General features: G+C 43.0%; 1 protein-coding gene across 3 annotated transcripts; it reads right to left on the bottom strand.

The window, feature by feature from the left end:
• Positions 1–8,812: 8,812 nt before the first annotated feature.
• LOC119362813 (phosphoserine phosphatase, chloroplastic-like) lies at positions 8,813–12,630 on the bottom strand. Of its 3 annotated transcripts, none has more exons than XM_037628074.1 (8): positions 12,491–12,630; positions 11,632–11,869; positions 11,397–11,529; positions 11,206–11,313; positions 10,500–10,593; positions 9,974–10,123; positions 9,838–9,891; positions 8,813–9,326 (listed from the first exon to the last, which is right to left on the bottom strand). In XM_037628074.1, the coding sequence occupies exons 2-8, from the start codon at positions 11,861–11,863 to the stop codon at positions 9,201–9,203; spliced, it is 897 nt and encodes a 298-aa protein (XP_037483971.1). In that variant the 5' UTR covers positions 11,864–11,869; positions 12,491–12,630; the 3' UTR covers positions 8,813–9,200. The 3 variants fall into 3 exon arrangements, with proteins under 3 accessions (XP_037483971.1, XP_037483972.1, XP_037483970.1); XM_037628075.1 differs by having other exon boundaries at positions 11,632–11,865; positions 12,491–12,617; XM_037628073.1 differs by lacking the exon at positions 12,491–12,630 and adding an exon at positions 12,176–12,424.
• Positions 12,631–15,344: the final 2,714 nt, after the last annotated feature.

Below are 15,344 nucleotides of genomic sequence, written 5' to 3'. Positions count from 1 at the left end.
ATGTATCTTGTCGTGTGCTCGAGAAGAGAATGACTATCTTGTTGACGCAATGAATCTAGAACTTCAAACCGCTTCGCCCTAAGATTTAGTGACAACACATACCAATGTCCGTCATCTGGACCGCGGCCCAACTTTTGCAAAGCAGGGAATAGCAACTGCAAAAAATTAAAAGGTAGTAAGCATAGGAGGAGTTGGAAAAGAAACAAAATTATCAAGATAACAAATTCACATGGGAGGCAACTAGAAAAAGAAAATATCAAGGCAGAAAGGTCAAAGCTGCCAATGTGCATGAAACAGGTTATCGTGACATGAAGAACAAAACAATATATGCAAATAATAGGAAGTTACATGATATAAACAGGAAGTTACCAAGGCACTAATTGTAAAGTTACCAGATCCAGCAAACATAACATACCTGATCCTGGTGACTAAGAATGTAAGACTTGTCCCGTCGAAAATACTTCAATAAACACTTGGATTTGAAGTCTCCTATCAACAGATACACAGATAGAACCCAAGGGAAGATGAGCCTGTTTGGCGTTTCCTTATATTGGAGAATGCGAACATGTAACTCGGCAATGCTGGTTGATAGTTGCCCAACTCCCTTCACACAGTTGGCAAGCTCACCGAGGGTGACCCACCTACCATCAATGTCGATGACCCTAACACTACAAAATACAACAAAAAAAGATTTAAAAAATACATTTCAAAAAATGGCACACAAACAATGATTTATGTTAAAAAAGATGAGAAAAAGGATGGAAACATACTCTTTAATCTTAGAGTTAGAATCAGTAGTATGCTTGATAACTTCATTGTAAACATACTCTTCCTCCTCGCTCGGTGTGAGGGTGGCAAAAGGCGGCAGCAGGTATTTGGACGGGTGGGTGACCCTAACTTTCCGAATAAAGGATTTAGGGGTTGAACTGCGTACTAAATGCTTTGGTAACTCTGGTGTAACAAATGTTGGACTTTAAGGGTTGTCTGGTAGAAACAGAAAAAAAAACATGAGTTACCAGCATATGGCAGAAAGAATTATCCAGTGATGGGTCAAAACTTATCAGCTGCCACATGTTTTGATTATCAAGTGGTGGTCCATAGTTGAAAAACAAAGAAAGGGGTTTGTGCAAGGGTTGCAATGTTCATGGAGCAGGAAAAAAATCACCTATTTGAACATTAGATTTCCCTTTTAATGTTGAATTGTCATGCTCAAATTCTTCCCACCACATGAGAACATCGTCATCATCAATCTCAACATCATACACTTGCACACGACCAGCTTCCGGTGTTACTTAAATAAAAAAAGAGCGATGAGGACATGAACAGTAGTGATAAACAAGATAAATTGTTGCAAAAAAAAAACAAGTACTAAAAATTGAGACAAGATACAAAAATTTATCAGGAACACAATATAGGAGATACCGGGTAATGTGAATGTGGATTACCAGCACACATGTATGGGCCTTTTAAGGAACAAATTAGATAACACTGATGCATAACGAGGAACAGCTATGATATCAACAAATCACCATAACATGTAAAAAAGAAGACCAAAAAGAATTGTATAGCCCAGAATTGATAAAGAATGCATATGTGGCTGGAGTTATGGTGTCAATGGTTCATAAATTGTCAGGATTTGAACATTTGAGTTACCAAGATAGTGTCATAGACTTATCAGGGTAATTAAAAAATGAGGGAATAATAAAAAAAATCAGATGAATAAGAGTACACACCTGCTACTACCAGTACAGTATTGTTTTGTAAGCATGACAATAAATTAAGGAAAATAAATAGGCAATGATAGGAGATGTATGTATCACGCGCTTACTAAAAGTCAGTAACGAATAACAACGTCTTTCAAAACTGACAAAGGTACCAGGGAGGAAAGAGGATGGAGTTATCGTCTATGCTAGCATCGTACAAAATATTGTAGCGGACACAATAGTAATATATATTTCGGGTAATGAAAGCACATATGTTCAATTACATCACACAAAGCATAGAAGTAGTATCACATTCATCCATACACACGGAATGATAGCAAGTTCCAAACACATAAATAAAAAGAGCACACCAAGGCACAAACAATACGATGAACACTGACATATCTCAATTCATCACTCACGCTGCATAAAAGCGAAGACACAAGGTCTTCACTTACCAGAGTTGGGTGGCGGAGCCCAAGCAACCGGTTGCGCCTTGGTAACTTTCATCACTGCCATGCCCTTTGAGCCAGCATCAACAGGAGCTGCGAGCCCTAGAACAGCGACAGGGCCAGTAGCTGGTGCTGCAGGTGGTACTTGAGCAGATGGCGCCGCCGCAGGTGCTTCTGGTGCTGCAGGTGGTACTTGAGCAGATGGCGCCGCCGCAGGTGCTTCTGGTGCTGCAGATGGTACTTGAACAGATGGCACCACTGCCGATGCTTGTGGTGCTGCAGGTGGTACTTGAGCCAATGCTGGTGCATCTTGAACCGTTGAAGTTGCTTTAGTAGATGGTGGCACTTATGGACTCGCACCAAAGATGGCAGCAAGCCCAAGAGAGCAGCTGGGTGGCGTAAAATTACCATCGTATTCTCCAGCTCCAGGGGTGCTCGACTCCAACGTAGGGTCAACTACTGCTTCAAACATCACAAGAAACACACAAATAAGGAAAAAATGCATCAGGAAAACATGTAGAGGACATTGTATTTGTTAGTGCCAGAACATTAACTTGAGTTATCATGGATTAAACAGACAAGTTATCAACATAAGAAAGTTAAGTTACCAACCTGTGCCAATAGGATTATGGGCATCATTCTCTTGACCTCCAGCTGTAGCCGTATCAATAGGCATATTGACTCAGGTACCTCCCACAACTTTCTCAGTGACACGAACGGCTACAATGGAAAAAGATTCAACACATCGTCAACATAAAACATCATTACATACAAGAAAAAGAGAGATGATGGCACACAGGAATACCTTCACTTTCATCATGCACTATATTGGGAACGACTTCATTTTCACATTCAACAGCCTCAGCCGCGCTGGCGATATCTTCAACAACAGCAGTAACAGTTGCCGCTGCAGCAAGCTGATCTACAGCGTCATCAGAAACACCAGCCAATGTCGCCGCAACAGCATCAGATGTGCCCTTGCTAGTTGTTGCTGCTTTATTAGACGGAGATGTCGCCGTGGGAGATTCATCAAGATGGATAACTTCTGTTGTCTCTGATGATGTTGTCTGCGACAATGCTGCCCTTAGTCGTGGAGAGGATATGGTCTTGGCGAATTTCACCTTTTTAATAGCAAATTTATCTTTTGAACGACTGAAAATATGGGTAAACAAGGGTAGTAGTGAGATTACACATGTTGTTAAACCTAAGTTACCACATGTTTCAAACAAAAAAAGATGTTACATACTTCAGGTGTAAGTAGCATCTAGAGAAAAAATTACAGAGTTATCAAGGACTAGAAATATAAAGTTACCAAATGATATGAACAAAAAAAAACAGCAATTTGTTTTGAATAACCGCAAACTAGAAAGGTATGTGAACACTTTTTTCCTGATACACTTGGTGAACCCTTAGCAGCAGCAACTTGTTTCATAGGTGCACTGAATGAAAAAAATAACCAAATGTTAGAAGCACATACAATTACCAAGATTGTGAACTCTAAATTATCAGGGGGAAAAGTTGAGTTATCAATGTTCATCAAAATAAGTTATCAGACAAAAAGAACAAAATAACCAGCTTGTTGGTAGGTGTAAAACAAAACTATAGTTTCAGTGCACATGAAAACAGTATAGAAAAACAGAAAAGAACTACTGAACATAAACGAAAGTAAGAACGTGAATACCTTTTCACTGGTGCAATCCCTGAATCCTTAGCAGCAACAGATTATTTGCCGGGTGCCCTGCAAAGGAAAAATGAGCAAGTTGATTACCAGCATGAAATTACCCAAACTACCTTACTCAAACAACTGTATTTACCATGTTGTTTCAGGCACATAATTGATAAAAATGACCATGGAAATAATCATTCACCTGCGTGGGGCCTCCTTCCGCACGGTGGATAGTGGGACGGAGACACCGGTTCCCTTTTCAGCCACACGTATACCAAGCTCCTGGACCACAACTTTCTTCACAGCTAAATGAATCTTAGATGCTGACAGTGCAATTGGTGAAGACGGCCTTTGCGATGGGCTGGGAGGCACAACTGGTGAAGTTGGAGGGGGGTGATGGCACAGTTGGTGAAGATGAACGGGAGGGTGATGGTAGCCTCAGTTTCTTGCGCCTCTGGTAAGCCAAATTTTTCAGAAGCTGAGTACCGCACCGCTTGACGGAAGATTCAGTGGCCGCCTCAGCTTGCGTGTCTGTCAGACCTTGCTGGCTAAGCCCTCCATCACCTGATTCGACGGATGCTGCATAAGATGTGCCAGTGAGTAAGATCTGAGACTCATTGAGGGTGTCATCGACAGGGCGGACAGGAGTGTCTTCAACATCTGGTCCGGTGCCATCATGAGCTTTGACAGTTGCACCATCAAGATGTGTGGTGTCATCATCAGCTGGACCGCTGACCATATCTACATCCACGGTACCACTACCTGAAGCAATAAAAGGATCTTTACGGCGACGACGAACAACTCGATAGTCATCATCATCATCGGAGTCAGCGTCAGAATCGGAATCATTGCCTCCGTGATACTCGTCATCACTGTCAGAATCTTCAGCAACATTCTTTCCAGCGCTTTCTGGCCGCCTGCCTTGCAATGAGCGCGTAGTCCTTGACGTCATACGGGCGGCAGAGGAGAGAACGTTCAATCCAGCGTCTAGCTGACGGGATGCATCTGAATGGCCCTCATCATCTAAAGCGGTGAATGATTCCACAAGATTGCCTAGGATGCCAGCCATGGCGGACGTGAACCGACCGACTATCTGAGTTGATTTGGCAAATTTCTGTTCAACATAAAAATGCAAAAAAAAAATAGAGATAACTAGTAAGTTATCACCAAAATGCAACAAAAGTTATCATGAGTTAACAAAAAAGCACACACAAAAGAACATTACCAAAAACAAATGTGTGGTGTCGTTGCAGTAAACAAATGAATGTATTCATGATTTAGCAAACATTCAGTCACCATGAAAATGAAGATCAATATACGAGAAAGCTAAAACAGCACAGTTAGATATCAGCAAAAAAACTTAAGTAATCTAAGAATCATCACAAATAAATGCAACCAAAGTCATCATGATATCAAGTTATCACAAGAATGATACAAAGTTATCAAGGCATTGCACTAAGAATTATCACATGGTTACATCATAATTATTATCTTTTTATACAGGATATGACACATTGGAAACAAACAAATTAGTAAAGAGTGTCAAGTTGGCATTAAAAGAGGGTCACCACATTGAGTGCAACAAATAAGTTATCAGCCAATGAAAGAACATAAAAATAGCATAAAAATCAAGAAACTAGGCTACATGCTCACCTCTTGACTGCAGCTTGGGGCAGTATGAACACGCATAAACTTGTCAAGACCTTCCAGACCACCAAATAGACAAAAATTCATGCCAAACTCAGGCTTCAACTGGAAAAAAATGTAGCGACATGACAGATAAGTAACAACAAAAAACAATGAAAAGAAATTGCAGTTGCAAAGCAGTATGTGGACTGAAAAACATAGATATAAATTACCGATAGTTTCCCGAAAGAAACTTTGTCAGCCTGAACATCCTTGTTGAGGACAAGAGTTATCAGCTTCTTTGTCCAGACATTGATGGGAAAAGGACCATCAGGCAAAACGATGCCAAGTCCAGAAAGATCAATCGCATGAATGTACAGTAGCTGATAAGAAAAACACAAGCGTCATGGTAAACACAAACAAAAATCAGACACAAATTGACAAAGAAATGACAAATGACAAAAGAGAAGGTAAGAGGAAAGCATCGTCACTTCCATTGTAGAAGAGAAGGCAACCCCTGGTAGGCTTGCGTTTCAACAGCGCCTTGTGTAGTTCATCAGCAATAAATTTGGACCAATTGAGATTTTTAATACCATCGATGTCACGCTGCAAGTTAAAAAACAAAAAGAAACTGAAGTTCACCGAATGGACCACAAAAAATATGAAAGTTACCACACTGACATATAGAAAAGTTATCAGGCACACAAGAAAAGAAAATGACATAATTACAAAAAAACTTACCAGCACAGCATACCATCGGGGGCTAACTTTGTTGGAGGTGGTCGGGGCAATGACTGTATTCCCCGCAAGCAGAGGCCACATACGCTTGAAAGTATCATTAGAATTTTCAGAACCCTTTATGAGATCAACGAGATGAGTCATTTTAGGGGCATATCCAAGCTCGCCAAACAACTCAAGCCCTAACTCAATATCAGCTTCAGAAGGGAGGTTGTAAGGGACATCCTTCCCTCCACGCGGTACGCCCATAACACGATGCACGTATTCCTCATTGACCGGAAGCCTGCCTCGGCCTGGTACGACAACCTCACGCGAATTGGGGTCATAGAGATCAGCAAGCCACACACTGAGATTGTTGAATAGATGGTCACATTGGATATTCCGAAGGCTAGTTAAATCCATATCATCAATGGCAGCCTTCCTGTCATCATTCATTTCCTTGCATGCTAGAAGAAGCGAACTGGGTGAGGCTCTGTTCCGCAGAGGAGGGCATTTCGCCTTTTTCGAAGGAACCTCATCGATTCCATCACCATCTCCTTTGCGCTTCCTCGGCATTGTCTCCCTGACACATAGGAAAAAAAGGAAAGCGAATGAAACCATTAGATGACTTTGAAAAACTGATATCACAATTAACTGCAACATTATCAAAACTGGTGTTTGACAAAGCAATAATACAACTGATAAAAGGAAACAAGCAAACTGCACTTGATTCATCACACCTGCTAAAAAAAATAAAACAGATGGCACAGGTATATAAAAGCATGTGTGACTGATAATTGAGGCATAATACAATTGGTAAGTTACAACCAAATTACCAGTGATAAAAAATAGCATTCACACATGTTCATTAATAAACCAACCAGACAAATGAATGAGAAATGAGCATTGTGCTGCATGTAGTTAGACTAGAAGAACTACTGGTAACTACAGTAAGATGACAGTGCTAAGTTTAATACCATCATCATGATAATTTAACCATAACAAGACAACACCGATAAATAACAGTGTTTCAGCATCTGGTAATACTATCATCACAAGCAAATCAAGCATTGTAAACATGCTAGTTGGAGCACCACAAAGCCTAATCAATAGACACACAACATCAAACAAAACCAACATAAAACAACATTATGTGAAAAAACTTAGGGTTACTTTTCAAATCCTCAGCCACTGATGCACAACTTGAAATCCATAAACACCAAACACTATTGGATGTCCTAAACATCCACATCCACAACACTAACACCGGACCAAACTCCTTAATAGAACCGACCACACTTACCACCACTAAGACCTATCCACACCCACGGTTACCACAAATTAAATCAGATGTCCGAACCATATTCAACAGTAATTAGAAAGCGACCTAATCTAACCTAATAGCAACAACAACGGCCAGAATCGAACAGTTCGAGCACCAAAAATAAACGTCGAAGCATGAAGGCCGAGCAATAGGAAATACAGAGCGGGGCGGGTGTGTGGGTGGGGGAAGGGGGGATGCGCTGCTCAACGCCGACTCAGAAACTAGAAACCGGCCTTAATCTAACCTAATGGGAAGAACAAACCACCGGATTCGAAGGCTCCGTGCAGCCTAAATCAATGGCGGACCGGCGGCAGAGCATAACAGGAAGGAAACAGGGGTGGGGAATACGTTCCTCACCGCAGATTCAGACGTCGTCCGCCGCGAACCGGAACGCGCCACTGCCAGGAACCGTCGCGGACGAGGGGGAGGGGGGGCGAGAGGAGATTCGAATGGGAACCACAGCAGGCAGAGGATGAAGAAATAATGCGGGCGAAGAGGGAGAGGGGCGAGTGGGGATCGTGCGCATTGGGCGAGACGGGCGGTTTCGGGGGGACCCACATGTCAGCGACGGAGAGTGAACGTAACGGCTAGCGCCACCCGCGCTGCGCGCAACAGGGACGACACGGGGCGTTGGATGCGGATCGAACGGCTATCGGATGCGGGATCGAGTGTCCCTCACGCTGGGCGGGGACCGAAGACGAGATATGGACGAACCGTTTTTTTACTAGGCGGTGGCAAGGCTTGTAAATATGAGCGAACTGTTCGTTTTGGAGCACGGTGATCGCACGATTTATAACGGACGGCATCTAGGTCGTGCGGAAAACCAGGACAGCAGGATTTTAGCTTTGTCGAAAACAAAAATACCAGACTGAATCGATTGAGCACAGCGACCGGAAGCGGGGCGAGCAAAGCCATCGAGCGGCGCAGCTACTGTGTCGCCCATAGCCTGTGGGCGATTCCTATTAGGAATCAGTACGGGCGACACATAGTAGTTAACAGGAACGAGGAAAGCTCATCTATTTCACTTGAAGAACAAGCCCATGCTTATCCCTGAAGGCTAAGAACAAGCCCATGTATGTCCCTTGGAGGCAATCTCTTCTCACTCTGAAAAAACCATGGACATGTTTGAGCAGTTACACATCAATAAAGAGGGACATCAATTTCAGAAGCTGCGCACATGTTTAAGCGAGTGCAGAAATTTAAAAATCTAAGTTGTTGTTTTTCAGAGAAAAAAAAATCCACGTTGTAGATGGTGCTATAGGTACATAAACCAGGATTAAATAGTTGCAATATCAATACATAACCACCTGCAAAAAAAAATACATAACCATAAATTTCAATATTAATACATAACTATCAGGTTTCCATATCAGATACATAACCACCAACCCATGATGAAAACAGAAAACATAACCACCAGGTTTCAGAAACACAACCAATAAATTTGAGCTTCAGCTCCAGCACCACCTCACGAAAGGAATGATTGAAATATGAAATACCTACAATTAAGTACTCCCTCCGTCCGGAAATACTTGTCCTCAAAATGGTTGTATCTAGACTTATTTTAGTTATAGATACATCCATTTTATCCATTTCGAGGACAAGTATTTCCGGACGGAGGGAGTATGCAGCTAAGCACAAGCATGAACACATACAATCATCTGTCATAGTGTGAACAGCGAAAGATTCAGAATCACAGTGAGGTATCAGAATTATGACAATTCAGAAATTAGCTCTTGAAATTCAAAGACGGTCCAGTCAGCTTTGGCTGCAACTGCTTCTCTCATCTGGACGCCGGCGTAACAGATGAACAAGTCTGCTCCACCAGGTTGACGAGCCTGCATGGACACATGTATATAAATTAAGCTACGCAGATTTTTGTTCATTTCTCATGTTTAGAGAAAACTCCATCGCATTGAAAATTAAGAACACTCCTAATCGATTAATATGCTGCATAACCATCATCCACAGAAAAATTATTTGTTGGTCTTTGACGAGAATTAAATGCCATGTATCAATATTTAACATGTCCTCATGAAGTCCATACGATTGGTATGGACTCTCCAACCCTTCATTTCTACAGCATGATAAAGTACTAGATTGCTCATTTAAAAAAAAGTACTCCTGCCAGATTGCTGGAAAAGTGCAATCAGACCCCGCCCCCCCACCCACCCACCCACCCACCAACACACACACACAAACACTACTCATGGCTAGTAAGTGATGAGCAACTGCATCACAGAATTCAGGATCTGTAAAAGGTGAACTAGCGCAGTTTGCACTTATAGCTCTCCTTATTTTATTGAAAAAATCACTCTCCTGTTATTTATCATGCAACAAGAGATATACCTCAAGATCAGTGGCACCATCTCCAATCATAACCAGTGTATTGTAACCATGATCCTGAACACATGGAAGAAGGTCGCTTACGGAGCTAGAGATTAAGCACATAAATGTAATATCAAAAGTTACAGCTACATTAGACCTGTCTTATTTGTTGCACTGCTACTGCTTTACCCCCACTTCGGGAAGTGGGCTCTGTGGGATCAAATCCAGCATACTCTCCAGATGATCCAAATAGCAGTTGGTTTGCTATGATGTTTTCAGTAGGAATGCCAAGATCAAATGCCACAGGCTGGAAACAAGAAAAATAAAAAACTAAGGACCCTTTAAGCATGTATGTGAAACTTCAGTCACAAAATTAAATTTAAAATGTTCTCAAGTGAAGAAAAGAAGAATTCTTGTTTTTAGATCGAGGGAAGAAACATGTCTTTGTTTACTGTTCAACAAATAATACAGACGGAAAATGTAGAACCAATTTCTGTATTCAAACTATGGATATCTTAAAAGCAAAGCTTGGTGTGTTTGTGTCACAAAATTTGAAGATTTTTCAAGGACAGGCAAATTTGACTAAAAATTTGAAGATTTTTCAAGGACAGGCAAATTTGACTATGTTCTGATAATCCAGATTCCAGAAGTATCTTTGGTGCAGCCGTTTAGTGAAGATATACCTTGATCATTTGCCGGAAACCTCCTGACACAAGGAATACTTCAGTATTATTAGCTTTTAATGTCTTAATCAAATCAGCGATTCCAGGAGAAATCCTGCAGATACAAACAGATAAACATGTCGATGAACCAAGAAAATGAACAGTGCATATCCAACACAAAAATTACATCTGTTGCAGTGCTGAATAAATGATTACCAAATACCACCTTGGCATTATTCTGTAGCCAGAGATCAGGAAATCTCTTATTAACACACGAGGCAAATAAGTCAAAGGGGTTATGTTGTGGTTGCAGGGCACGTAATGGCCTAAAGGTAAAGACTAAACTGGTATAGGTAGATAGTATTTATTTTATTTTATTTTTTGAGAATGGCAGGTAGATAGTATTTTAATGTCTCATTTAGTGTTATTCAAATGAACTTAGACTATATGGTGGTCCTATTCTGAAATCGTGTTTTTATTGTGGCACCAAACCAATTTTGCTATACTGTAGCTACTTTTTTCATATTGGCTTTAAAAGAGAAGCCGAGTGAAACCAGTTAAGCATTCCTAAGAGCATTCTTCTGTGTTCAGTAGCACATATCTAACCATTCAAATATAAGAATAACAGAGCTGTGGAATCTCAAAAGATTCAATATACGCAAAAGTGGCAGCTAAATAGTGATTAACTTCTTGAATTAACTTGAAGCTGGGACTTGTAAAAGGTCACCTGGGTGGCCTCTTCTCCAAACAGTCCTCAACTTGGGATAGAGATGGCTTGATTAAAGAGATCCAGGCCACAAGAGCCTCTTCAAATGGAACGGTCCCTGTCATCGCCCTGAGAACAAAAGGCCAAGATTAGTTTTCCGGAAGATATTATATGCTAAACAACTAACGTACTCCAGAAAATGTGACATTTACTTTGTCGTCCACTCAGCAACTGCCTGCCCAGCCCCACAGAAATCAGCAAGCTCGTCAATACCCTCATCCAAGCATACAGTGCTATCCACATCGAAGCACACCGCATTGGCATTGCGCCATGTCTCAAGAACCTCTGGGCATAAGCAGGGAAATCATTACATAAGCTAACCTCGATGCTCCTTGGAGACGCACATCGATTAACCAGTAAAAGGAATTCTCGGTGATTAGTACTAACCCTTCGATGGCTGGCGGTTTGCCAAACCAGAAGAAGAAGGGGCCTTGGATACCTCCAATGCTGCTGCCACTACAGCACGTGCTTTCGAGAGTTTAGCGCAAGGGAATAATGGATCTGCAACTCTTATCGCTAAATGTGAAGCATGTGCGGCTCGAACTAAAGATGACTGAGGGACGGACAGAGGATGTCTCGGACTGGTGCGTACACTGATCGGACTGGCCATACTATGCATGCCTGCCTGAAAAGGAAAAGGAAACACCAAATTAGAGAGAACCCGATCATCAAGAATTCAACATCATGCTTTACTGTAGGCAACTCAAGAGAAGGCAACGTTTGTTGCAGCGACCGGCAAAAGGACATGGCCCAGCCCCCAGCCCCCAGGCCTGCTCGAGCTCATTGACGCAAACCGTCAAACACTCTATGGGCATGAGTCACGCAGTGCAAAGAGTGGCAAACAGGACGCAGGACTAAAATTAAACTTTGGGCAAGTGGAGCACGAAGAAATTTGTATGGACAACAGGCAACAGCATGAGTTGAGCGTTACAACATCTTCACCGATAACAGATTGCTGACTGCCACCGCGGCCGCCGCCCCCGTCCTCTACCGTGCGCCGAGCCCTGCACCCACCCTCCTCACGCTGCGCCCGCTCACTGCGAGCCGCGGGGAGCATCACATCAGACGGCGACCGTGCGGGGCAGAGCAGGGTTACCACCGCACGGCGGCCCGCCCTGCCCTGCTCGGAGGGTGGGTTCGCGTGCCACTCACTAGTCGCGCCCATGGCGGATAGAGAATCGGACAAGGGGACATGGATGAAATCGGAATAGCAACGAACGAAGGAACGGAAGATCTGGGCACTCACGCTTGCAAAACGGAAGGATGTTCTTCGTCCCGTCGGATGGCGCGCCCAGGTGCGATTCGACGGCTCTCTACTCGTAAGATCTCCTTGCCGAACAGTGGTTTGGCTGGTGACCGGCCAGAAATATTGCCACACTTTACTTCTCTATTTAATAATTTGCCTCCCTCCTGCCGCATGGAGCCGGACCCACTTGCCATTGAGACAATAATTGAGCAAATCATCAAACCTCATGTAAAATGGGCAAAAGACTCAATGCAGGATGCGTACCTCGCCTTCTTTTTTCTGAGAGGAGTAGCGTTCCTCACCTATCACGTACATGAATTATGTCGCTACCCTCCAATGACAAATGGACCTACTGACTGGTGCTTCTTACCTGAGTGCTTCACTTGCAACTTTTCAAGTCGAGCATTTTTTTAAGAAAAAAGACTACCATAATTGAGGTCGTCGTCTCATTGAACTACAACTTTTAAAATTTTGACATAAAATAATCACTTTTTTCTTTATTTTTGTGCCAAAACTATAGAAAACGATTGATAATTGCTTTAGAGGATTTGAACACGCTTATGACAAGCGGGGCCCATCCACCAGGGCTGCCGTGATAGGAAAGTCAACGTCTATTATTTTGACCATTAAGTTGGCATGTAATGGTAATAGAAGAAAAGAAAAAATATACAAAGTCATAAGAGTCAAATAGAACATGACGGCCCAAAAAGAAAGACAAACAAAAAGCATATTGAGGACATAAAATACTCCCTCCATCCCATAATACAAGAGCATTTTTACATTAGTGTAGTGTCAGAAACAATCTTATATTATGAGGCAGAGGGAGTATATTTTAAAATAATAACATAAAACATCAGGTTTGTAGGTAATGACCTAGCAAATAACACTAATTGTGTTTTTAAACTGTTTTTTTTATTTTCCCAACATATAGGGGCCGGTAGATAAGAACGTGGCAAAATTATTGCCTCATGGCGCTTTGACCTTTGATTAATACTAGTGGTTGGGGCCCGCCATTGGGGGTCGCTTGAGAAAAAGCTATGCACATCTCATCATCATGTGAAATTAAAAAAATTCTCGCATCACGTGGACATCACAACCATCTTAAAAGGAAAAAGAAAAAACCTAAAAAAACTTCTCTAAAAAAAAGCCTCCCTAGCATTTAAAAAACTCCAAAAAAAATATTTTCTCACCATGACCAACCAGTATGCGCCACATGGCATAGCTGGTTGGCCACCATTCTAGCGCCTCTTAATGGTTTTAATCTTTCTTCTCCCTCTCTCTCAAATGTCACTCGAACGCAGCAACGAGCAACACGCCAGGGCTGCTCACAGAGTGTCGCCTCGCCGCCAGCACAATGGGCGGCGTGGACGCCGCTCAGCTAGTCGTTGGTCAACCGACACCATCAAGCTAAAGCTACAAAGCCAGCCTGCATCGCCGCTCAGCGGCTGCCCAAGTTCATCAAGACCATGGACACTGTTAAGCAGAAGATTTGCCCGAGGGCCTAAGGTCTATAGAAGGGCACGTGCGCCCGCTTGGCATCCTCGCTGCCTTCAACACCATCCTCTTCACCGTCTGAGGCCGAATGGAGGTCGTACTGCAATGCCATATACTTTACAATTACCTTCTCCTAGGCTTGGATTATAAGGTCATATAGCTTGAAATCTCATATAATTGTGTAAATTGTTGGGAAACGTAGCATGCAATTTTAAAAAAAATTCTACGCTCACGCAAGATCTATCTAGGAGATGCATAGCAACGAGAGGGGAGAGTGTGTCCACGTACCCTCGTAGACCGAAAGCAAAAGTGTTAACTTAACGCGGTTGATGTGGTCAAACGTCTTCTCGAATCAACCGATCAAGTACCGAATGTACGGCACCTCCGAGTTCTGCACACGTTCAGCTCGATGACGTCCCTCGAACTCTTGATCCAGCAGAGTGTCAATGGAGTCAATGAGTTCCGTCAGCACGACGGCGTGATGACGGTGTTGGTGAAATGATCAGCGCAGGGCTTCGCCTAAGCACTACAACGATATGACCGGAGGAGTAAACGGTGGAGGGGGCACCGCACACAGCTAAACAATTGGTGTGCCTTTGGGGTGCCCCGCACCCCTGTATATAAAGGAGGAGGGGAGGAGGCCGGCCACAAGGGGCGCGCCAAGGGGGGAGGAGTCCTACTAGGACTCCACTCCTAGTAGGATTCGGCCCCCCTTTTTTTCCTTCAACCAAAGGGGGAAAAAGGAAGGGAGAGGGAAGAGGAAAAGGAAAGGGGGCGCAGCCCCTCCCATAGTCCAATTCTGACACCCCATGGGAGGGGGGCGCGGCCACCCCTTGTGGGCTACCTCCCCTCTCTCCTATGGCCCATGTTGGCCCAAGAATTCCCCTGGGGGTTCCGGTAACCTCCCGGTACTCCAAAAAACATCTAAAACTTCCCGAAATCATTGTGGTGTCCGAACGTAACCTTCCAATATATAAATCTTTACTTCTCGACCATTTCGAGACTCCTCGTCATGTTCGTGATCTCATCCGGGACTCCGAACAACCTTCGGTCACCAAAACACATAACTCATATAATACCAATCATCATCGAACGTTAAGTGTGCGGACCCTATGGGTTCGAGAACTATGTAGACATGACCGAAACACCTCTCAGGTCAATAACCAATAATGGAACCTGGATGCTCATATTGGTTCCCACATATTCTACGAAGATCTTTATCGTTCGAACCGCAATGTCAATATAGTTATTCCCTTTGTCATCGGTATGTTACTTGCCCGAGATTCAATCGTTGGTATCTTCATACCTAGTTCAATCTCGTTATCGGCAAGTCTCTTTACTTGTTTCATAGTGCATCATC

Source organism: Triticum dicoccoides, chromosome 2B (assembly GCF_002162155.2).
Source record: "Triticum dicoccoides isolate Atlit2015 ecotype Zavitan chromosome 2B, WEW_v2.0, whole genome shotgun sequence".
NCBI lineage: Eukaryota > Viridiplantae > Streptophyta > Magnoliopsida > Poales > Poaceae > Triticum > Triticum dicoccoides.
Note: the sequence above shows the minus strand (reverse complement) of the source record. Positions and strands in the feature narration are given on the sequence as shown.

Bases quoted from the DNA above. Each gene is read 5' to 3' on its own strand.
- LOC119362813 (XM_037628073.1), bottom strand. From the start codon at position 12,409: ATGGGCGCGACTAGTGAGTGGCACGCGAACCCACCCTCCGAGCAGGGC. The intron at 11,314-11,396 runs GTAAATGTCACA...TTTTGTTCTCAG, and splicing joins GTTGCTGAGTGGACGACAAA to GGCGATGACAGGGACCGTTC. The intron at 9,327-9,837 runs GTATATCTCTTG...GTGTCCATGCAG, and splicing joins ATGGTGCCACTGATCTTGAG to GCTCGTCAACCTGGTGGAGC.